The sequence below is a fragment of the Pogona vitticeps genome, chromosome 2 (assembly GCF_051106095.1).
Source record: "Pogona vitticeps strain Pit_001003342236 chromosome 2, PviZW2.1, whole genome shotgun sequence".
NCBI lineage: Eukaryota > Metazoa > Chordata > Lepidosauria > Squamata > Agamidae > Pogona > Pogona vitticeps.
The window spans coordinates 6708713-6733890 of NC_135784.1; the positions used below are offsets into that span (position 1 = coordinate 6708713).

General features: G+C 44.4%; 2 protein-coding genes and 1 long non-coding RNA gene across 3 annotated transcripts in view; 2 read left to right on the forward strand and 1 right to left on the reverse strand.

Moving 5' to 3' along the window:
* The window catches only part of LOC110070919 (uncharacterized), a 34419-nt gene extending 25473 nt beyond the window's left edge, over positions 1-8946 (forward strand). Inside the window, exon 9 of the mRNA XM_078387379.1 lies at positions 5266-8946. Within this exon, the coding sequence (XP_078243505.1) occupies positions 5266-6083 (818 nt within the window). The 3' untranslated portion in view covers positions 6084-8946. The remainder of the gene's footprint in view (positions 1-5265) is intronic.
* LOC144587339 (uncharacterized) overlaps positions 1-25178 on the reverse strand; it is a 251289-nt gene that overhangs the window by 192953 nt on the left and 33158 nt on the right. The window lies entirely within an intron of this gene.
* LOC110070816 (uncharacterized) overlaps positions 17749-25178 on the forward strand; it is a 29438-nt gene continuing 22008 nt past the window's right edge. The window contains 2 exon segments of the mRNA XM_078387374.1: positions 17749-18838; positions 19628-19725. The gene's annotated coding sequence lies outside the window, so the exon portion shown is untranslated.

Below are 25178 nucleotides of genomic sequence, written 5' to 3' on the forward strand. Positions count from 1 at the left end.
ATGTGTCCGTGGGAAGCATGGTTCCTGTTGCTCTCTGGTTCCCTCCCTCCCTCCCTGGGGCTTCTTCTTGGGCTGCCTTTCTGTTCCTCTTGTCCTGCTGCCTGAAACACGAGGAAGGCACATCTCACAAGGAAACATTTTGATCTGCTTTATCCGTAAAGCCTCCCAGCTAATCTTTTCTATTTTTTTTTCTCCTAGGAAGCAGCGAGACTGAGTTGACATCTTTTTGCTTTTTTGGGGGGACCAAAAAGGAAGAACCATATCCCAGATCCCTCCCAACATTTGCCAGGTCAGTGGGATTTCAAGAGGTGGCTGAAGTAGCCTTGCCAACCCCCCCCCCCACACTCCCCTCTCAGTTTCCCTGGCCCTGCAGGGATTTGAATCCAGGCCTCCTGGTTTTTAGTCTGGTACTCCATCCATGACACAACAGTTCTTCTTTGATCATGTGCAAAGTTGTGGTGTTTGGGGGTACGGTTTTCTTTGTATCTTATTTAGGTGTATTTTTTAAATAAAATCTCAATCCTGCCCACCCCAAGCCCATGCTCACCAAGGTCAGGTCCTCTTGACAAGAGGCAAACCTTGGTCATCCTCATTTGGGGGGTGTGTGTGTGGGTTCCCCTCCAAGGCTCCCTTCTTCTTCCCCCTGAACAGACATGCCAGAGTGGGCGATTTTGGTCTGTACCATCAACTTTTACTTAAAACTCTTGTGATAATCGATTAAGAGGTAACCTCAGTTCTGTCCCCACCTTCTCCTTCAATGGGAGGATAAAAGGGACAGTAGACTGAGGCTGAATCCAAACAAGACGGGGTGTGTGTGTGTCTTCCAACTGGGTGCCCCTGATGTCTGTGATTTGCATGGTTCCCAACACTCACTGGGTGTCCTTCTGGACCCAATGCCATCAATGTTGAACCAGATGGTGCCAATGGTCCGATCCGCTCACTTCCCTCTCAGACTAATTGTGCAGCTGTATCCCTGCCTGGATGACCTGTCACTCCCTGGATTGGTCCACACACAGATAGTCTCTAAAGAAATCAGAATGGTTGACTAAAGAACTTTCAACTCAGCTAAGTGTAAGTTATACAGTGGTGCCTCGCTTAGCAATGTTAATTCGTGTAGAAAAATTGCTGCTAAGCGATAACCGCTAAGCGATTTTAAAAAGCCCATAGAAACGCATTAAAAATGATTAATGCGTTCCTATGGGCTTAAAACTCACCTTTAAGTGAAGATCCTCCATAGCGCCTCCATTTTCAGTGCCTCTAAAGCGAGGAATCTGTCCCTGAAAACAGCAGGCGGTCATTTTGTTACCCGGTGGCCATTTTGAAACCGCCAATCAGCTGTGCGAAAATGGGTGCTTTGCGATGATCGCTTCCCTGCAATCATCGCAAAGCGAAAATACCACATAGGGACCATCACAAAGCGATCATTTTTGCGATGGCAAAAAGTCCATCGCAAAGCGATTTCGTTGCTATGCGGAGTGATCGCTATGCGAGGCACCACTGTATGTGTAGAATAGAGAATTGTATTTTAAGATATGTGTAAGTATTACTAAGATATTGTATTTGCATGTCAAATTAATGTTGGTTGCTTCGATGACACTGTCCAACCATCTCATCCTCTGTCGTCCTCCTTGCCTTCACACTTTCCTAACATCAGCGTCTTTTCCAGGGAGTCTTCTCTTCTCATGAGATGCCCAAAGTATTAGAGCCTGAGTTTTAGGATCTGTCCTTCCAGTGAGCACTCAAGGTTGATTTCGTTCGGAATGGATGGGTTTGTTGTCCTTGCAGTACAGGGGACTCTCAAGAGCCTCCTCCAGCACGACAGTTCAGAAGCATGAATTCTTCGGCGGTCAGCTTTCTTTATGTTCCAGCTCTCACTTACGTAGATCACTACATGAAAAATCATAGCTTTCACTATGAGGACTTTTGTTGGCAAGATGATGTCTCTGCTTTTTAAGATGCTGCTGAGATTTGTCATCGCTTTCCTCCCAAGAAGCAGGAGTCTTTTAATTTTGTGGCTGCTGTCACCATCTGCAGTGATCATGGACCACAGAAAAGTAAAATCTGTCACTGCCTCCATATCTTCCCCTTCTATTTGCCAGTAGGTGAATGGATCAGTGGCCATGACCTTAGTTTTATTTATGTTGAGCTTCAGACCATTTTTTACACTCTCCTCTTTCACCCTCCTTACAAGGTTCTTTAATTCCTCCTCACTTTCTGCCATCAGAGTGGTATCATCTGCATATCGGAGGTTGTTGATATTTCATCCAGCAATCTTAATTCCTGCTTGGGATTCCTCCAGTCCGGCCTATTGCATGATGTATTCTGCATATAAGTTAAATAAGTAGAGGGACAATATACAGCCCTGTCGTACTCCTTTCCCAATTTCGAACCAATCAGTTGTTCCATATCCAGTTCTAACTGTTGCTTCCTGTCCCATGTACCGTGGTGCCCCACATAGCGATGATAATCCATTCCGGATAAATCGTTGCTATCCGGAAACGTCACTATACGGAACGAAAAACCCCATAGGAAAGCATTAAACCCTATTTAATGTGTTCCTATGGGGCAAAAACTCACCGCTATGCAGAAATCCTCCATCCGGCTGCCATTTTCGCCACCTCAGTAAGTGAGGAATCAGCGCGAAAATGCTGCGGTGGCCATTTTGTTGACCCGGCAGCCATTTTGGAACCGCCAATCAGCTGTTTTAAAACATCACAATGCAAAGATCGGTAAGCAAAACGCTTACCGATCATCGCAATGCGATGTTTTCCCTATTTAAACATCGCAATATGATTGTAAAATCCGCATCGCTATGTGGATTTGTCGTTAAACGGGGCGCTCGTTATGGGGTTTATAGGTTTTTCAGGAGACAGATAAGGTGTTCAGGCACTCCCATTTCTTTAAGGACTTGCCATAGTTTGCTGTGGTCCACACAGTCAAAGGCTTTTGTGTAGTCAATGAAACAGAAGTAGATTTTTCTGGAACTCTCTGGCTTTTTCCATATTCCAGCACATATTAGCAATTTGGTCTCTAGTTCCTCTGCCCCTTCGAAATCCGAATAGCGACATTTTTGGAACGGATTAACGTTGCTATGTGGGGCACCACTGTAGTTCCACTAGAAAACCATCACCTCCACTGGCCTTGTTGTTAGACAAGCTTTCTAAGGCCGCCATAGACCCTTAAAAATGAGCGAAAACGGAAGAGCTTCAAAAGCACTGAAGCACTTCAGTGCTTTTGAAGTCCTTTCCGATGTCAGTTTTCGCTCATTTAAAAGTGCCTTACAATGTTTGGAACAGGTTTTAAATGCTTGCAATTGTTAGTCCACCTCCTGAACCCTATGCAGACTTAATTTGGTGTTGTTGTGAGTCTTGGTTAATTTTTGGTGATTTTTTGTTTTCCCTATTTAAATGCATTGAACTGTCCATTCAATTGATTTAAATGGGGAAAATAAAAAAATCACCAAAAATTAATGAAGACTCAGAACAAAACCAAATTGCACATGTTTCACAAGGTGCACTATGGAATCCAAGCATTTAAAACAGGGTTCAAACATTTTAAGACACTTTTAAATGAGCAAAAAGGACATCATTAAGTGAAATTCCCCCATAGAGAACATCGTTAAACGATGGGGGAAATTCCTCAAAAAACCCCATCGCTGTGTGAATTCATCATTGTATGAAGCAATCGTTGTGCGAGGCACCACTGTACAGTGGTACCTTGCTTAGCGACGTTAATCCGTGCAGGAAAAATGTTGCTAAGCGATTTTATCGCTAAACGGATTTAAAAAGCCCATAGAAACGCATTAAAACACCATTAATGCTTTCCCACGGCCTTAAAAACTAACCTTAAGTGAAAATCCTCCATAGGGGCAGGCATTTTCGGTGCCTCTAAAGCGAGGCAACACAGTGGGCGGCCATTTTGTTTTTCCGGTGGCCATTTTGAAACCACCGATCAGCTGGCTGAAAATGGGCGATGATTGCTTCCCCGCGATCATCGCAAAGTGAATTTCCCCCCTAGGGAACATCGCTAAGCGATCGCTTTTGCGATCGCTTAAACCCTGTTGCTAAGCAATTATTCGCTATGCGGAGTAATCGCTAAGCGAGGCACCACTGTATTTAATTTAGCGAGTCAAATACCTTCAATGAATATATTTTTGCCTTTATTCTCACAGATGTGGTTTATCAAATTCTTCCCTCCCCCCTTTCCATGCACATTGGTTTAGGCATCTAACTCTGGAGCCAGAGGTTCGGAGTTCACTTCCCTTTGAGCTCTGCGGTTCTAAGATTCTATTACCTCAGTACCTATTTCCCTGACCATCTCTGCTTCCTATCCTATTTTCAGAAATTCCTGATGATTCTCTACCCGTAATAGCATTTTATAAATTCTACGTCCCATCCCTTTCATGGACCTGTCCTTTCTCTTCGCCCTCTGAATAATAATCTCTGCAGACTTTGTCAGTTCCCGGCATCTACCACTAATTTCTCTTTACCAGTTCTCGAGTCTAATAATCTAGCTGCATTCTTCCGCTTTTACACTTTCTTTCCAAGACTGTCCTTCTTCCCCTTGTTATTCAGTTTTGCTTTAAAAATCCTTTAATTCAATTATTTGTTTCCTCTTTGATTAACTTTGAGAAATTCCTTTCTAATTTTCTGGAAACAATAATTGGGGAGAGAAAAAGTTAATATACTTTGAATTTGATATACTTACTTGGGTGTGGAAATGATCCTCCCTTCATGACTCCTCCCTCCAAAAGGTCCCTCTCTGTAGAGCCCTTCCAACCTCAAATCCAAAGGAACATCCTCCGATCTGGTATCATCCTCTCCCTAGTTCTCTTCCCTCGCCTTTTTGGCTGTCTTTTCTTCCTCATCTGTGACTCAGACGGAGAGGGAATACATGCTGGCTACAGAGACTGGCGAAACGGTAGGAAGAACAAACTTCAGAACACGGCCAAAGAACCCAAAAAAACCCACAACAACCATTAGATCCCGGCTGTGAAAGCCTTCACCAATACAGGAATACATTGTTCCTTATTCCTGCAGATTTTGGAAGTAGTTGTTTCTCTTCTTTTCCTAATCTACCAGATGATGAACAGGAGAAGGAGAATAGCCTAGCAACATCTGGGGCAACCTGGAGAGGAACTTGCAATCAAGCAAGAAAAGAGAGAACAGAAAATAGGAATGGCCATGCATGGCCTTCACATGAAAGGACCGATGCAGGGGAGAAACCACGTAAATGCATTTCACCTCAATAGACATCAAAGAACACATGCAGGGGAGAAAATGTATCCATGTATGGAATGTGGAAAGAGCTTTAGTCAGAGTAGTGACCTTAGGAAACATGAAAGAACTCACACTGGGGAGAAACCATACAAATGCATGGAATGTGGAAAGAGTTTTAGTCAGAGTGGGGTCCTAAAGTTACATCAAAGAATTCACACTGGAGAGAAACCACATAAATGCACGGAATGTGGAAAGAGCTTTAGTCAGAGTGCTGTCCTTAGGACACATGAAAGGACTCACACTGGGGAGAAACCACATAAATGCATGGAATGTGGAAAGAGCTTTAGTCAGAATGCTGTCCTTAGGAAACATGAAAGGATTCACACTGGGGAGAAACCACATAAATGCATAGAATGTGGAAAGAGCTTTAGTCAGAGTGGTGACCTTAGGACACATGAAAGAACTCACACTGGGGAGAAACCACATAAATGCATGGAATGTGGAAAGAGCTTTAGTCAGAGTGGTGACCTTAGGAAACATGAAAGGACTCACACTGGGGAGAAACCACATAAATGCATAGAATGTGGGAAGAGCTTTATTCAGAGTAGTCATCTTAAGTCACATCACAGGACTCACACTGGGGAGAAACCACATAAATGCATAGAATGTGGAAAGAGCTTTAGTCAGTGTGTTTACCTTAGGAAACATGAAAGGACTCACACTGGGGAGAAGCCACATAAATGCGTGGAATGTGGAAAGAGCTTTAGTCGCAGTGATGCCCTTAGGTTACATCAAAGGACTCACACTGGGGAGAAACCACATAAATGCATGGAATGTGGAAAGAGCTTTAGTAAGAGCTCCTGATAATTAAACAAGGCATAAGAAGCTCATTCAGCTTTGTGCTGGTTTCCTGTGCAAAGATTAAGCAATCAAAAGCTAACTCAATTCAAAATACAGAGAAAAAGAGATAAAATGGAGTGAATTTTGAAGTGACACTTGTGATGTGTTTTACTTCTATCATTAATTAACAGAGATATACCACAAAATAGATGTGAAACATTTTGCTGAAAACGTGAGAAGCATATATTGTACAATGGAAGCTTTTACAAAATTAGTGTAAAAAGAGAAAAAGATTTATGTTCTAAGGCTAACTGATGAAAGAAAGGCAAGTAGTGAAGAGAGAGAACCTGTCTTTTGTTTTATAAATATTTATCCTTCTAAATAATAATAGTAACTGAATTTTAAAGAGGGTGCCAATGAATTCTTATTACAGTGGACCCTTGACTTACGGAAGGAATCCGTATTGGAACAGTGGCCGCAGGTCAAAAAGTCAGTAGGTTGAGGGTCCATTTCCTGTAAGAATGTATTAAAAACCACCAAAGAAAAAAAAATCCCTGGCTTTGAAAGCTGCACCCTCTGCCTTCTGTCCCCGGTGTCATCTGCCTCCTTTCTTCACGGCGACAGGAAGCAGAGGGCACTGGGGACAGGAGAGAAGAGGGCAGTGGGTGCAGCTTTGGAAGCCTGGCAAGCCGAAAGCCGGCAGCAGGCGCAGAGGTCGGGGTGCAGAGCAGCTGTGAATATCCTGCCCTTTCCCCCTGCCTTTTGTAGGTCAAAGCTCTGGCCACAAGTCGAACCCAAATTTTGTGGCCGCAGCTTTTTGTAGCTTGAAATTTTCATAAGTAGGGACCTTTGTAAGTCAAGGATCCACTGTACTTAATTTTCATTAACATAAATATATATAGTATATGTGCTATATTTAGAGTACAGTGGTGCACCGCATAGCGACGATAATCCGTGCAAAAATCACTGCAAAGCAATTTTGTCGCTATGCGGTTTTAAAAAGCCCATAGGAATGCATTGAAACCCCTTCAATGCGTTCCTATGGGCTTAAAACTCACCTTTAAGCGAGTAGACATTGTCTAGAGGGGCGGGGTAAAAATCCAATAAATAAATAAATAAATCTCTCTTCTTAGTGTTGTAGGGAAGCTGCTTGCCCGTGTTGTGCTGAAGAGGCTCCAGGTGCTTGCAGACAGTGGATTTATTTATTTATTAACATTTTGATGTAGTGAATGCCCAGTTAGGTTTAGCTGAGAGAAGGTAGAATCCTATCAATGCTTGGGCTTTAATTCAAATCATGAGGAAGAGCATGGAGTAATAACCTGATTCATGAGGGTCTCCTCCATGTAGGAATGCTATGGACACATGTCACGTGCTCAGGGTCAGAGGCATCAAGAATTCTCAAGAATCTATATAGAGCCAGGTTTCTGACAAATGGCATAGGTTATGTGAAAAGAAAGACAAGATACTGTAAAAAGGAACAACAGTCATACTAGCTACGTAATGTAAATGAACAGATAGGTGTCAGTTCTCTTGTAACTGAACTGGAACTGTTAGAGTTAAAAAATTGAATTTTGGGGGTGCAGAGGTATTGCGCTTAAAATTAAACATTATTTTCAAAAGATGCTTTGTACAGTTGAAAACTTGCTCTGTGAATATAGCTTATATTACAAAACCGAAACAATTTTTTGTTTTGGTACAAAAAGTTAACAAGGCAGTCGTAGCTCATTCAATTGTGTGTCAGTTTTTGCAGTGAAAAAGGCAAACAGTGGAATGCTTATATTATGTGAAAGATATAACAACAAAATGGAAATGCATCTGAAACTGCTGCATGAGTTGTTTCACTTATAAAATTAATTAAGAAAGGTATCACAAAATAGATGTGGAAACCTGTGTTAAACAAAGGAGAATAACAGTGTATTGTAAGGTTTTTTAAAATAGTGTAAAAGGAGAAAAATATAAAAGTGATTTTATAAAAATATAAAAGTGACTTTAAACAGTTTTTTTATAGAACAAGGAAGTAGAGACAGAGAATGAGTGTTCCTAATGCACTGTATTGTCATTAACCCATGTTATTCTAACAAGGGAAGAGGGATTTTACTCTGGCCAAGGCTTGAACGGGCCAAGAACTGGACTTCACTCTATCTGGAATGAGCAGATCTTCAACAACTGAGCCTCTCATTGGTTAAGGGAGCTAGTCTATGACAAAGGTGGTTTTGATTTCTGATGTGGCATTTGGCAATAAATTGTGAGCTCTCACACACTGATATATAAAGGAGGAACTTTCTATTTGAACATAGTGGAAAAGACAAGCTTAGTCTCACGAACAGTTTGAGAGCGCCGGGAGATAACCCATGGATATAACATAGCTATTTATTCCAACTGACTAAAGGCTTGGTGAGAAATTCTATTTCTCTGTGTTAACATCATACTTGGAGCTAAATAATACTTTGTTTTGTATTTTCTTATTATAAGAACTCTAATGTTCTTTAATGTGTTTTCAAGTTATGTGTTGGCATTATATTCCTTTTTATCTTTAAATGAAATATAGAGATGTATTCTCTGTCTTTGTAGGCGATGAGCTGTGTTTAAATGTTTTTGTATTTTTGATTTAAACATGACTAATGTTCTTGTCTGGTCTTTGCACAGCTATAAATTTACAACTAAGATGTATTTTCTGACAAGTATTTGTTCCAAGCTCAAGTTCAGTTTTTATGGATTTCAAAATATTTTAAGGCTAGTTTTTGCATAACTGCATGACTTTTGGATTTAAGCATACGTGCCGACAGTTTCCCTCACAACTATAAGACTCTTTGATACTTCTTGAATATGTTTTTAAGTATGGAACTTAGAAAGGATGCAAATAAACAGAACCTGTACAGAATTAACAGATTTTGGAATTGCTTGGAATATTTGCAACAGTTAAAACACTTGAAATGAGATGCCCAAATAAGTTATGAAAAGCTTGTTACTGATGGTCTGCTTTCATTCTAGGATTAACCCTTTCATGCAAAGCTCAAATGGTGGTGGTGATCAGGATGGTGATCATAGCAGTCCTGAATTCCAAGTGAAGCATGTTCTAATGAATCCACTGACTCTATTTCTGTTATCACAAATATCTTAGGGATTAATAAGAGGAGAAAAGAGCTGTAATTCAACCACACCCTTATTTTAGGTAAATGTACAGGTTCCCTTTGACATTTAGTCCAGTTGTGCCTGACTCTAGGGGGCGGTGCTCATCCCCATTTCCAAGCCATAGAGTCAGCGTTTGTCCGAAGACAGTTTCCGTGGTCACGTGGCCAGCGTGACTAGACATGGAATGCTGTTACCTTCCCACCGTGGTGGCACCTATTTATCGTCTCGCATTTACATGCTTTCGAATGGCTAGGTTGGCAGGAGCTGGGACAAGTAACAGGCGCTCACTCCGTCACATGGATTCAATCTTATGACTGCAGGTCTTCTGACCTTACAGCACAGAGGCCTTTGCAGTTTAACCCGCAGCACCACCACGCACCTCTTATTTTAAGTGCATGTAATTAGACAACAAAACCCATTCTGCTTCGGAAATCCTGTCCATCTGACAATACAAAACTGCAATCACAATCCTGCACAGCAAAGCATGGTCTTCTGGTTGGCACACCATTGTGGGATCAGGACCCAGTTCAATGTGTGAAATCATAGGTTTTACTGGTATATAGATTAGGGGCCCTAGTGAAAGATGTAACAATTCAAAAAGAGAAGAAAACAAAAAATTTAAAATACAGTGCAAATATATCGTCTTGGCATGTAAATTCTGCATGAATGTCAGATGAAAGGTGAGTTCTTGAATATCCTCAGAAATATGTAATTGTTGCCTAGCTAGATATTTAAACAGGATGGCAGTGGCATCTCTGCTTCCCCGCTCTGTATAGATTGTCATTTTCATTAAATTGCAAAAAAATTGTTTCAGAGAATTATTAAAAATTATGATTTATTTATTTATTTATTTTATTAAATTTATACCCCGCCCCTCTAGACCATGTCTACTTGGGGTGGCTTACAACATAAAATAGGACAATATAAAATATAAATAATCATAAAATACAATTAATATATTAATACAATTGAATTAAAAGTTAGCAAAATGGAATAAGAAAAGAGAAAGAAGAAAATAAAAGACTTAGCTGACTGGAGGGAAGGCCTGCTTAAATAGCCAAGTTTTTAACTGTTTTTAAAAAACACCCAGCGAGGGTGCCAGCCAAATTTCTGCTGGAAGGGCATTCCACAGTCGAGGGGCCACTGCCGAGAAGGCCCGGTTTCTAGTTTTTTGCTTCCGAGCCTCTCTCAGCATCAGACCCCTCAGGCGTCCCTGCTGGCAATGACGGGTGATTCAGGTAGATCTGGGTGGGAGAAGACGGTCTGCCAAATATTGAGGTCCCAAACCATTTAGGGCTTTATAAGTGATCATTAGCACTTTGAAATCAACGCGGAAACGGATGGGCAACCAGTGTAGTGCAGCCAGAGTGGGGGAGATATGTTGGTCTTTTCTCACCCCACTAAGGAGCCTGGCTGCCGCGTTCTGGACCATCTGAAGTTTCCGCATCACCCTCAAAGGCAACCCCACGTAGAGTGTGTTACAATGGTCTAATCTCAAGATTACGAGCATATGTACTAGAGTAGTGAGGGCCCCCCGATCAAGATATGGATGCACCTGGGCAATCCGCCATAGATGGAAATAGGTGGAGCGGGCCACGGACGCCTCCTGGGTTTCCATGGTAAGCGCTGGGTCCAGATGTACGCCCAAGCTGTGGACCTCATTCTTTGCGGTAAGGGTCATCCCCCCCAAAAGAAAGGGAGTTTCCTATACCGCTGACAGGAGGACCGCCCACCCTCAAGACCTCCGTCTTGTCCGGGTTCAGCCTCAACCCATTCGACTGCATCCATTCCAGTACAGTCTCCAGGCAGCGCTGAAGGGACGGAATGGCATCCACTGAGGTAGATGAAAAGGAAATGTAGAGCTGCGTGTCATCAGCATACAGTGGACCCTTGACTTACAGACGGCTTAACTAACAGACTTTTTGAGTTACAGACTTCGCTGGCCGCAAAATTTAGGTTTGACTTGCAGCCTGACAATTGACTTACAGACCAGAAAAAAACCAGAATGGAACAAAAACGGCCTGTTATGGGATTAATCGGTTTTCAACGCACTGTAGGTCAATGGAGACTTGACCTACAGACTTTTTGACCTGCAGCCACCGTTCCAATACGGATTAATTCCGTAAGTCAAGGGTCCACTGTACTGGTGACACGAAGCTCCACGTCCCCTGATGACCCCTCCCAACGGCCTCATGTAGATGTTAAACAGCATTGGAGAGATGATCGACCTTTCTCCATAATCCAGCACATGTTAGCAATTTGGTCTCTAGTTCCTCTGCCTCTTCGGAATCCAGCTTGTACTTTTGGGAGTTCTTGGTCCACATACTGTTGAAGCCTACCTTGGAGGATTTTGAGCATGACCTTGCTAGTGTGTGGAATTAGTCCAATTGTACAATGCAGAAAATAGATAGTTGTGCCGTTGCTTTCAACTTATTTTATTATGTTTTTAGCCAACTGTTAATCACGCAGGGTAGGACATCACCCTAATAGAGCAGCATATAAATTTAAGGAATAAATAAATAAATAAATAAATAAATATATAAACAAATATTGTCTCTTAGTGGTGTAAGCCACCTTGGGTGTCAAAATGCTGTGTTCTAACTAGTCACACTAGTCCTGAGCACATTCCTGTACTGCAGTGAGTCATGGACCCTTTGTGCTCAGCAGGAGAGGAAGCTGAACACGTTCCATATGCTTTGCCTCCGACGAATTTTTGGTATCACCTGGCAGGACAAAGTTCCAAATAGAGAAGTCCCCGAACGAGCTGGAATTTTTAGTATGTATATATTACTGAAACAATGACATCTACGTTGGCTTGGGCATGTCGTGAGAATGGCTGATGGTTGGATTCCAAAAGATCTCCTTGTATGGAGAATTAGTGGAGGGAAATCGCCCCAGAGGGAGACCACAGCTGCGATACAAGGAGATCTGCAAGCAGGAGAGTCTTCTCTTCTCATGAGATGGCCAAAGTATTGCAGCTTCATGTTCAGGATCTGTCCTTCCAATGAGCACTCAGGGTTGATTTCCTTCAGAATGGATAGGTTCTCCTTGCTGTCCAGGGGATTCTCAAGAGTCTCCTCCAGCACCACAATTCAAAGGCATCAATTTTTTGGCGGTCTGCTTTCTTTATGATCCAGCTCTCACTTCCATACATCACTACAGGAAAAACCATAGCTTTGACTATTCGGAGTTTTGTTGGCAAGGTGATGTCTTCTCTGCTTTTTAAGATGTGGCGAGGTTTGTCATCGCTTTCCTCCCAAGAAGCAGGAATCTTTTAATTTTGGGGTGGCTGTTGCCATCTGCAGTGATTATGGAGCCCAAGAAAGTAAAATCTGTCACTGCCTCCATATCTTCCCCTTCTATTTGCCAAGACGTGATGGGACCAGTGGCCATGATCTTAGCTTTTTTGATGTTGAGCTTCAGATCATATTTTTTTTTGCACTCTCCTCTTTCACCCTCATTATAAGGCCCCTTCATGGATTGCTGCCTTGTCGTGGTGAAGGGGCTTGAATAATTCAGAGGAACTATGGGCTATGCCGTGCAGGGACACCCAAGATGGACAGGTCATAGTGGAGAGTTCCGACTAAACGCAGTCCACCTGGAGCAGGAACTGGCAAGCTACTCCAGTATCTTTGCCAAGAAAACCCCATGATCAGAAACAAAGGGCTAAAAGACAAAGAACTACTTAATTATATATATAGTATATAGTCACTGCAGCCAGAATTCTTTATGCCAAGAATTGGAAGAAATCAGTGGTACCGAAACAAGAGGAGATTATTGAGAAGATACAGGAAGTGGCAGAAATGGATATTTTATCAGAAGTGTTGAAAGACTGTCCAGTACAAAAGGAAACTGAACAATGGGATTTATTATATAAATGGCTTGAGTCACCAGATAGTGCTTGAATAACATAGATTTAAACCAGGGGTGTCCAACCTTTCACCTTCCCTGGGCCACATTAGAAGATGAATATTTGGTTTGGGCCGCACATAAAATAAAATGACAGTAACAATACCTGATCATCCAAAAAAAAAAAAACCATAGAAAACATAGTTAACATATTAAACTTACCTGGAAATGAAGTTAGTAAGATGTTTGACATTGTTTCTCAGGGAGTGAAATACACTAGCTTTTACTGACATTCTCGACACCATTAATTTCCCCCATGGAGATGCCAGTTTAAGGGGAAGTCTACTGCCAGCAGAAAGTCAAATATAACTTTTCTGAGGTGATTTGTGGTCTATTTGCAAGAAGGTCCAGCAGCTAGGAAGGGCCAGGCATCTCTGTTTCAGCGGCTTTCCCCCTCTCGGCAACCATACACACCAACCAGTCTCGTGAGGTAGAGGAGACACAACCACAGATGGAAGACACAGTCAACTTCTTTCAAGAGGGTCTTTGGAAAGTTTGCTGTAATGAAGGAGCCACACCAGAAAGACTGGGGCCTAAAAATTTCACCCTTATCTAGCACTGATTGATACGCATTATTTTTCATTAGGGAGAGTTCACACATTTCCCTGTCAGTCAGCAATTGTGGAGAAACCGTGATGGGGAAAGCAACAGCAACAGGTAAAACACATGTTGTGGAAACCAGATGTCAGGATAAACTGCAGGAATGTGAAGGAAGTGTTTCTCTACCTACACATTGGCAACAAACCTTTCCTTATCCGTTTGTTAGGAGCCTATTTCTTGTTCCCCAGGAACACAGCCGCACCCCTGAAGCACATGCATGCCTGGGTGTCCATTTAACTGGGTGCAAGCTCTCCAGGTCTGAACTAGGAATCCTGGCAGGTACGGGCCTGCTTCTCAGGACGGGTGCCGTAAGAGAATACAACGTTGTGCCCATTGTGTGTCTCGAGGCATCTGCAATACATATGGGGCAGAAAATTGCAAAAGCAAAGCAAATAACAAAGCAGGACATGACAGGGGAGGGGGAAGGGAAGAGGGACGACAAACGGGACAAACGGCCGGACTGGGCTTCCAAAGTCCTAAGTAAATGAGCGGTGCCCACGTATTTGCCCCTTCTGAAACACTTTCAGCAGATCCAGCGACACGTCGCCACCCTGCTTCCCAGTAACGTGTGAAGGCGAGTCTGCAGGCCCCCCCTCACCTGCTTGACCTGGAGATCCTGCATTTTCTGCAGGACACCGGCCATGAGGAGGGAGATGCTGACAATCAGGAAGGTCATGGCAAGGATGCCCATTGTGATGAGGCAGAACTTCATCATGGCTGCAAGCAGTGGGGAGGTGAGAGACGGCTAGGCCGGAGGGACTCGGGGGCCAGGGCACTGGCGGGGGCTAGCAGAAGCACGAGCCGAGCCTGCGCCCACCTTCCTCCCACATTGGGCGGCCGGCAGCATGCCTGGCAAATCGGGGCGCTTCCCCCCTGCAAAATACCCATGGAAACATACCTGGCCATCCCCAGCCAAAACCTCCTAGGGAAATTGGACCAGACTCCAGGCACAACCCAATTCAAAACACTAGGCCCTGCCTCTTTCCTGAATGGAAATGGGGGGAAAGGGGAGGTATTTTTATTATTATTATTATTATTATTATTATTATTATTATTATTATTATTATTATTATTATTATTATTATTATTATTATTATTATTATTATTATTATTATTATTATTATTATTTAGCATAGCATAGGCATCCTTCAGTCTCGAGAGACTATGGTAACATGCTCTGAATCGAGGAATGTCCTCTCCAGAGCATGAAGCCCGGGCAAGGTAATATGGAGGATAGGTTGTTACCCAAGCAGCAGATCCCCCCTCTCCACATTGCTGGAATGGTCCAATGGAAAGGCAAGAGCCAATACAACTGGTTCCAGCAATGTCGCAGGAGTTGGCAGAATGACACATGCTGCCTTTGAGACTCCAGCTCCAGATTTTGCCTCAAAGGTTAACTCCTGAAGCCTTTTCCATGAGTGGATATAGCCTCAAGGTAGTGGAGGTTTGAAATTAGAGTTTTCCTTCTCCTAGATGGGCTGTCTTCCATGGCTGACGAGCCCCACCTACCCGGCCTGCTCTTTAATAGTGCAACAGTATGATCTGACCCTTAAAACATTCCTGCTTCCCAGGTTTATGCAAATCTAATTGGCTTTCCTATTTACCATAAACGGTGCGCGGTCCTGGGACACGCTCTTTTAAAGCAGAAAGTCCCACCCCTAGGCCCCACCCCCAGGCTATGTGGTGAGGAGAGAAACAGAAAGCCCAGGAAAAAAAACTCAGCAAGACATCCATGCAAACATACCTGCCTTCACCCTCAGCCCAGATTCCTAGGGAAAAGTCCTACCCCTAGGCCCCACCCCCAGGCCATGTGGTGAGGAGACAAAAAGAAAGCCCAGGGGAAAAAACTCAGCAAGACATCCATGCAAACATACCTGCCTTCACCCTCAGCCCAGCTTCCTAGGGAAAAGTCCCACCCCTAGGCCCCACCCTCAGGCCATGTGGTGAGGAGACAAAAAGAAAGCCCAGGAAAAAAAAACTCAGCAAGACATCCATTATGGACTATTGTTCTTACAATAGTCAATAAATGTACAGATCAGCCATTCAAGTCCTATTTCCGATAGGGACAGAAGAACCGCATCATCTGCATTAAGCAGTAGGGGGCATTTGGTCTCTGCCAATTTAATGGAAATCTGTTCCAAGACACCACCGAAAGCAGATTGTTTAAATGCCAGTTAAATAACAAGGGGGTTAATATACAGCCCTGTCGAACCCCTTTATTAGCCTGAATAGGTTTTATCAGGTTTCCTTCTATACCACATCTAACACGGAGTGTGGTGCCTTGACAGAGACATTTAATAAGATATAGGAGTCTCTTATCCATGGAGGTTTTGCACTCAGATGGACTGATTGTGAGAGAAGGAAGGTGGTATTAAGGGACAGGTCACTATCCAGTCTTTTGGTGGTCTCAGCAAGCATATCCTATACAGCGTATCCATTTAGCTTGATTTGTTTGGTGAACCATGTTTCCTGAATAAAAATTATATCACGATCCCTCAAATGTTCCAGAAAGTTAGGAGCATTTTGCTTTGAGGTCCACCCTGCTATATTCCATGAGATAACTTTGAGTTGATCATATGATGGTTGGAAAAAAAACTTCCTAATGGTTAGAGCAGTACGACAACGGAGACCAACGTCCTCAAGGGGAGGCGGCGAGCGTTCCAACCCTGGAGGCATTCAAGAGACACTGAGATCATCACCGGGCAGAAAGGAGGAGAGAGGGATGAGGCAAGGGGAAAGATTGACCAGGAAAGGGCTAAGATAGAGGTTTGTTTGTCTGAAGGGAGTGAAGGGAAAGGGGAGGAGCAATGGTTAGACGTTTTGGAGGAGGATATAAACGAGGGAACTGGCGCGCGGGATTTTCAAGTGATAGAAACTAAGAGGAGAGCGAGAGAGGAGATGAAGCAAAAGGAGGTGAATGATTTGCTGAGGGACTTTCCCAACCTAAAGGTTGGAGGACTGTTGCCTGATCCGGTGTCTGCAGAAGGAGGGATCCCGGTGAAGGAAATGACAGAGTGGACGGTGATGGTGTTCCCGAGGGGACGCGGTCCCTGGAAGAAGGTGGTGTGGCCGGATCCCACCTACAACAAACCGTCAGCAGAGGGGGGTTGGGCCCACCATCCGTGCTGCGGCACTGTATGCGTGGTGCGGAGCGAACCGTTGAGGAAACCTACAGACAAGGAGAGGTTTGGACCGGCACCCCAGTTCTAAGGAGAGACCAGTTTAACGAAGTTGAAAGATAGTTGAAAGATTGGGACTTCTTTATGCCCACTGAAGTTGTCATAGATACACCAATGTTAGAGTTGAATAAAAATCATTACTCAGACACTCAGACTCTATCTGCTTCTGTGCGAAATTCGGGACCACCTAAAACTCCTAATGAACCTTATGACAGAAAGAAGCGTCTGAAAAGTTAAATGAATCAAAACAGAGGAGAGATCTAAAAATGAGCCAAGTAGGGGAGGAGGCTTCAGCGGGGAGGGGGGGAAAAAAGAAGGGCCGCTTCCCTATGATTCTTCTTCAATTTTTGACATTTTATCTGTGGAAGAGGTTTCCAGCCCCAGGCTGGCTTTAGAAAGCGTCTTCAGAACGAATGAACAGCCTTTCTATGGATTCAGAAAAAGCCATCCACCCCCACGGTAGAGCCGTCCTTCCCAGAGCGCCCCCACAGGAACGATAGAAAAAGAGGAGGCAAAGAACGGCATCGTCCTTCCTAGAGGGTGCTCACGCAGCGGGGGTGGGGAGAGAGAAGGTGGGGCGGCGTCCTTCCTAGAGAGCCCTCCCAGGAAGGAAGGAGGAAGTGGCAAGGAGGAGAGGCTTTCATAGAGAGCCCCTGGGAAATGCATAAGAGGTGGAGAGGGAGACAGGCGGGCAGCGGCATTCCTAGACAGTCCCCGTCAAGAAAGACGAGGCTTACACTCTCTCCTCCGCGGTCCGTCCTCTTTTCCCTTCCCACCCACCAGAGCCTTTTGGGAAGCGGGTGAGTGGCGGGAAGGGGCGCTGGACGGGTGGTGGGGCTGGATGGGAAGGGCCTTGGAAGTGGGGGGAGGACAGCTTGGCTGGTGGGGTGAGGTAGGGGGGCGTCCCTGCCATGGGGCGGGGTGGGCAGAGAGAGATGGGAACGGACCCCGTAGCAAGAACCAGAAAGGGAACCGGGGGTGGAGGTGGGGGTGGTCTCTGCACCCTCTGGGTTGCAAATTGGTTTGCATTGCACGGAGGCCTTGGAAAGAAGGCCTTCCCCCCCTTTTCCCTGGGTCTCCTACTCCGGAGTAATGGGTGGCTGGGGTCGGGGAAGAGATCGATTGGTGGGTGGGGGTCAAGGTTTTGTCCCTGGAGGCAGGAGGGGGGGTCCCCAGGCAAATCCACGGGCTGCTCTGGTCGATGAGCAAAGAGAAGACTAAGTGTGGAAACCAGGGCGGCCTTGTGGGTGGAAAAAGGATGATGGAAGCCCCAAGTTTTCTTGGGTAAAATAAGAGTGGCCATCAGCCCAAAGTGCCGGGTGTGTGTGTGTGAAGGAAAAAGTCTGCTTCGGTGCCAAATACTAAATTGGTGACGTTCACTCATTCATTCATTCATGCATCAATTCATGCATGCATCCATTCATTCATGCATGCATTCATCTATGCATCAATTCATGCATGCATCCTGCTCCCATTCATGTCCCGGCACAACTCCGGGAGGGTTGCAACCCGTGCAACTGAAAACAGCAATAAAAACTGAAACACTGAGAGCAGCAACAAGAACCCTTAAAAAAATTAAAACACTTGGCACCGACTCCTCCTATACTAGACTCAGAACAGGCTGAATCCAGGTCGGGGAGGGAGAGACCTGAACTGCCGGAGAGCTCAGGGATCGAGGGCTCTGGCGGCTGAGCCGGAGGTTGGGAGTTCGATTCCCCCCTGCTGTTGCCTGCTTGCACCCCAGGATTCAAAGGGTCCCTTTCCATCTCTGTCGTTCTCAGAAGGGCTAGGGATACACCTGAAGCTTAGACCAACCGGCACAGGGTTGCCATGCGCTAATTACGAATATGTCTAAAAGTGCAGCCATAGGGTCTTAAGGGGATAAGCTCCTTTCTCCCTGGCCTGCTGATTTCCTTTGGGAACTGCCTGGAAAAGTGGAAGGAAGAAACGCCAACTTGGGTGAGTTCCCAGTTTCTCCCTGGATGGCCAGTCCTTGTAATGGTCAGCCTGAGGCGGATTTTGCTGCTCTTCTGTAATGTCTCGTCTAAGGAAGAGGAGCTGATGAATGAGAAATAAGCCTTTTAAAGATATGTAATCATGGATTTTAGGAAAAAATGCCAGTTGCTTTAGGGAAGGGGTAAATAGAGCACATGGATACATATATTTCGGGGATTTCTCTCTAACTTTTGTTGCACTCATTATTATTTTTGCTAAGATTGGTGAGCAGCGTTTTCCCCCAAAGCCATTCAGTCTGTTTCAGGGAAACCCTCAAAGATTGGAAGGGAAGATCTTTAGGAGCAGACAGCAGGTGTGACGTTTCCAACAGTTCCAGTGCAGATGGCCTTTTGTATCAGAGCGTTGCAGAATTTTAGATTAGGGGTGTATGTGAAAATTTCAATTAAAAATGTGTAACCTTTCATAAAAATGTGTAACATCACATTTAAAAAAGTGTAACATTTCAATTAAAACAAATTGAAATGTTATGATAATTGGACTGTTTTTGTCCAGAAAAGGCCTCTTCAGTAGCATTAGGTTGGGGGAGCGTGCATGCACACGACAGCTGCATGGATTCAATTTCTTAACAGTCACAGAAAAGCTGTCCTGCATCCAAATAGCCCCATTTTACTTGATTACTATTTGATCTCCCTAGTTCACTTCTAAGTTTATTAAGTGACTTCCAGAGAGTGTGGGAGGCCCTCTTCTCCATTCATCTATTTAGTGAGGTGTGTTGGTTTTTGCCCCACACAGATTTTGCCAACAGAGAAAGGGGGATCTTCTGAATCAAGGCTCGAGATCTCTTCGTGAGGAGATCCTGCTGGAAACCTCTGAGAACGAGGTCTCTCCAGGTAAGAATCCCTTTGCCTCCTGGCCATTGACTGTGAAGGATAATGGTTGATTTCATTACCCGGATGCCCCCGTTGAAAGAAGTGGCCTAAAGATGTCATTCAAGGCTCAGAACGTAGTTTTTAAAAGTAATTTTCTTCTGCTACTCATTGCTTAGGCCAGAGATTTTTTGCTTTATATTATTTAAAAAAAACATATTTCCTAACACCTACAATTCAAAAGTAGTTATGATTGGTTAATCCCTCTTCCCACTCCATCTAGTGTCAGAATATAGGATTAATGTGCTGATCTTTCAACATGGTTCATAATCCCCAAAAATGTGTGTACCAGTTTCTGATACAAAGCTTTTTCTACTCCCCCCTCCTCAATAAATAATTTTTTTGGGGGGAGTTTATTCCTTTTTCTGCCTGAAGTTTCTTTGTTAATTTTGTAGTGCTGTCTGTGCCGTTTCGCTGTGTCCAAATGTAGCTGAAACCCCTTGAAGAGACCTCCAGAATTTAGCAAAGACATTTCATGCTAACGAGCAGCTTATAAAAGGTTTATAAAATAGATTTGCATTGTACCTTTTATAAAGTGATTGCAATGATCACCCAGGAGAATTGATTGCCCAGTAATCCTTCCTGTTGCATTAAATGCCAACGTAAATGCTGAAACTAGTCACTTGGTCCATAGTTCCTTCAGCAAAGAAGGCGAGTTGGAGGAATGTATAGCTGAGAACTTCACTGGTTCAAGTGTCATGTTGCCACATTCTCTGTTCCTGATGTCAAATGCCCTGGGGATGTCGGCATCCTTCCTTCTATACCAGACACAGAGAGCTCAACATGGTGTTGTGTACGTTGTCTAGAGCAGTGGTTCCCAACCTTGGGTCTTCAGATGTTCTTAGACTACAACTCCCAGGTGCCTTCAAATCTAGCTGTGCAGGCCAAGATTTCTGGGAGCCATAGTCCAAGATCATCTAGGGACCCAAGGTTGGGAACCACTCATCTAGAACCTTGGGTCCTCAGATGTTCTTGGAGTACAACTCCCAGGTGGCTTCATTTCTAGCTTTGCAGGCGAGGATTTCTGGGAGCCATAGTCCAAGATCATCTGGAGACCCAAGGTTGGGAACCACTGGTCTAGGTGAACAGCAGTTTTTCAGTGATGGTCCGATGTAGCTGTCCTTTCTCCATCTGAGCTCGTGGTAAATTTGGTAAACTTTGTTAGAGGGTGACAGAAACATAATTTAGGGAGGGTCAGGAAAGCGAAACACTTCCCTGTTTCTCTGACAAATGTGCAACAGTGTCCCATATTTTTAGTGGGAGAACAGAAGGAAGTGAAGCGAAGCAGGGGGAGACCATCCTCTGAACTGTTACAATAGGGCTGAAGAGTGAAAAGTATATAACTTTTCAATTTTTTCATGTCTAAAGAAGGTTGGACAGGAAGAGAGAAAGCAGCTGGCAAGTTGATGCTGCGTGCCGTGGGTAGATCCGTGGTTTAGGTCTCTGGCTGAGTTGCTGGCGGTTGGGAGTAGAATTCCTAGAGTGGACTCGATGATTGATAGGGTCCCACCCAACTCGGATTATTAGATCAGACTGGCCAAAAAATTAACTGAAATACTTGACACCTTAATGAGCTCTACGAATTCCTTTAATACATGGGTTGGTGCCGCTATATGATTTCCCAGCATTAAAACTTGCCTACAGGCTGAGCTTGTGAGTTTATTCACCTTTGATTCACCCTGCTGTGAGCCATCGAAGCAGCCAAGATAGATCATTTGGCCACCTTGGCTTCCAACAGGAATGCCAACCGGGTCACTCGGAATCCCCTCCCGAGACATCCTGCAACCCTCTCGGGTCCAGTAGCCTGAGGTCCGACCCAACTCTTAATTTTCCACCAGTGCCGAGTGGAAGCCGAACCGCACACGTGCAAAGTTCTGGCTGCAGCTGTGTATCCATATGAGTGGCGACACCAATTGGAGGTGCGCAGCTCCAATCCAGTGCTGCACAGCCTCACACCAACGTAGCTGAAAAGCTGCGTTGTCCCTCCTCCGGGTTGACGGGGAACCACCCCTTTCAGGTCCAAACCGTAGCAGATCACGATCTGATCGTGACAAGGTGGAAGTTATTAAATCCAGAAACCTCCAGCTCGTCCTCACCCTGGCCAGCTGTGAATGTCAGGTCCAGACTATGACCCACCACATGTGTAAGACTGACCATTCACATACAGTGGTGCCTCGCTTGACGATGTTAATTCGTTCCAGTGAAATCGCTGTAGAGTGAAAACATCGTCAAACGAAATTTAAAAATCTATTGAAACACATTAAAACCTGGTTAATGCATTCCAATTGGCTGAATACCTGCTCGTCCCATGAAGATCCTCCATATGGCGGCCATTTTCAGTGCCTGTAAAGTGAGGAATCCGTCCTAGAAAACAGCGGGGGGCATTTTCTTCAGCCGGCAGCCATTTTGAAACCTGACAGCTGTTTGCTGATCATCGTGAAGTGAAAATCGGTTCCCGAAGCAGGGAACCAATCATCGCTAAGCGAAATTCCCCCATTTAAAACATCATTTTGCGGTCGCAATTGCGATTGCAAAAACCTCATCGTAAAGCGATTTCCTTGTTAAGCGAGGCAATCGTTAAGCGGGGCACGATTGTATTGGGATAGGCTCCTGGATGTCATGAGATCCATGAACTCTTGAGGTGTCTCCACGGGGTCCACCTTCACACGGATGTTGATGTCACCCAGGCATACCAGCTTGGAAGACCTCAACATCACCGCTGAGTTGAAGTACCGCTAGCCCCAGAAAGAAGAATGTTGGGTCATGGGAAGAGCAGTACACTGTACCTGTCCTATCCCCATGGTCCACAGGGCAGCTGGAGGTGACACCCTCTGCCCATCCCTCTTGTCGATCTTGATGGACTAACTCGGAAAGAGCAACTGCCCACCCACTTTGCTGCTCATCCCAGCCTCTGTTCTATGAACTGAGTCAGAGTCATTCGCCCACAATTAGATCCAAGCTCAACTGAGACTTGTTTTGAAGTCTCTTGCTGTTTAAAACAGCAAGAAGATCAGAGCGGAGGGACAGCTGAGGTGGTTACTTTCCACATGTCCGGTGGAGGGAAAGCTAGAGCTCAGAATCAAGGATGGAGAGGGAGCTTTCCTGAACCGGCCGCTGTTCCCTCCGTGCAACGGATCTCCCCTATGCCTAAGCACCAGGATGGAATGGCGACTTGCTGTCGTATGGGTCTCCCCTCTGACCTCCATCAGAACTGGCCACCCCCCTACAGTTTAGGGGGGGAGGCCAAAAAACAATAACCTTCAACTAAAATTTACCCAAACAAACCCAAAGGAAAAGGTCCGTAAGCAAAACACTGTTATAATATAAAATACTGTAAGATAAAATACAACTTTATAATAATATCACATACAAACAAATAAGGCTAAAAGATCCCCAAAAGACCTAAAACCCCCATACAGCAACTCAACAGGAAGTTAAAAAAATCTTTTTGTATTCTGATCCAGTTAAGTGTATTACAGTCTTCACTGGGTTTTTTGCGATGGCTTGCTAGAATAGTTAGCTTCCAGACCTGTTAAGCCTCCATAAGAAATCTCTCGGGGATATGGGTTTTAGAGGTAGTTTTTAATTTATTACTAATAAGTTTTAGAGTTAAGTTTTATGTGCTTAAGTATGTTTGGATTTTATACCCTTAGCTAGTGTCATCAGAATGGCTGATGGTCAAATTCCAAAAGATCTCCTGTATGGAGAATTAGTGCAGGGAAACCGCCCCAGAGGGAGACCACAGCTGCAATACAAGGACATCTGCAAGCGGGATCTGAAGGCCTTGGAAATGGATCTCAGGGAAACCCTGACATCTGAGCGTTCAGCCTGGAGGCAGGCGGTGCATCACAGCCTCTCCCAATTTGAAGAGACCCTTGCCCAGCAGGCCGAGGCAAAGAGTCAGTCACGAAAGCGGCAAAATCAGGGAGCTAGACAGGGGACAGATTGTATTTGTCTTCAGTGTGGAAGGGATTGTCACTCTCTAATTGGCCTTCTCAGCCACACTGGATGCTGTTCCAAGTCCTCCATGCAGAGCATGTTACCATAGTCTCTTGAGACTGAAAGATGCCTAATCTAATCTAGCTAGTGTACACATTTGTTTAAGATGTGACCCGTAGTTTCTGAAAGGGAAGCTGTGGGTCACATTTGTCCGGATTATGTGTCATGAAACAAGGAGCAAGGAGAGGGTTAATTTGTTCCCTGGAGACTGTGAAAAGCAGTGCTTGGTAGCTGAAATTAGCCTCATGGGTCAGGGAGCAGCTCCCAGTTCAAGAAATTGGCTATGTCTGCGCATGGTCTCATCACCAACCTTGATGGCTGAAAGAAGGTTATGAGAATCATAACCAAAACACCCCCAAACCCGCACAACAACATTGGATCCCGGCCGTGAAAGCCTTCGAGAACACGTTATGAGAATCCTCTTTTCTCATTGTATTGAAATTAGTGACAGCTGGCTTCTCTGAGTATCAATCTTTGCAGAAATGATCTTTTTGAAAGTTTAGGAGAGAACACAATCTGATTGGTATAACGGGTTGACCCATTCAGAGAGGGGGCGATGGGATATAAGGAGAGGCAGAGGAATGGATCATTCCGGCAGCTTCAGTTTATGCTTAGCTTTGCTTCATCTTTCACCATGTAATCTATGCCTGTTATTCTGCTGAACTCTGCACGTGCTCTGGTTAGTACATATGAATCTAGATAGTTAGCTTTTATTATTTTCTGCGTGTCTGACCCTTAACTGCCAGAGTCTTGGAATGAGTTTTGCTTTGCTTTTTCCGTGGAATTGCTTTACAGTACTTCATTGTTATTATTTTGGAAGCTTTAAACCTACAGTGGTGCTTCGCTTAACGGGCGTCCCGTTTAACAACGAATCCGCATAGCGACGATGTTTTTGCAGTCATTTTTGCGATTGTATTGCAATGTTTTATGTCAGGTTTTCCTAGCGGAAATCACGGAATTAGCAGAGTATATGGCGGTCCAGCAATAAATCACACGCAGTCTGGCAGCATTTCTTTCAGCATAGTATATTTACATCAGAATATACAATTAGAGACTAGAAAGCATTTTTGCCCAACTACTTCTCAACAATGATGATCTCAACAGAAGAAATCATTAACGCCTTTCAGAATATTCAAACCAATATTTTAAATTGTCTGGAAATGCAATTTTTGGAGCTTCGGACTGCAATTTTGAAGGTGATGGGAAAAACAGAGAAACTTTTGTCACAGCAATCTACCGAAACAGAAGCAGATCCACATCAGTTCATCCCAGAAGCGCAAGATAAAATCTCTTTACTTGTAAAGGAGAGTAAAGTCCTTAAAAAGCAGGCCAGCGAAACTGATTTGTACTGTCAGAGAGGGGAACAGAGGGAACAGAGGGGCCAAAAAGAGACGGGTTTTAATTTGAAGGCTGAATAT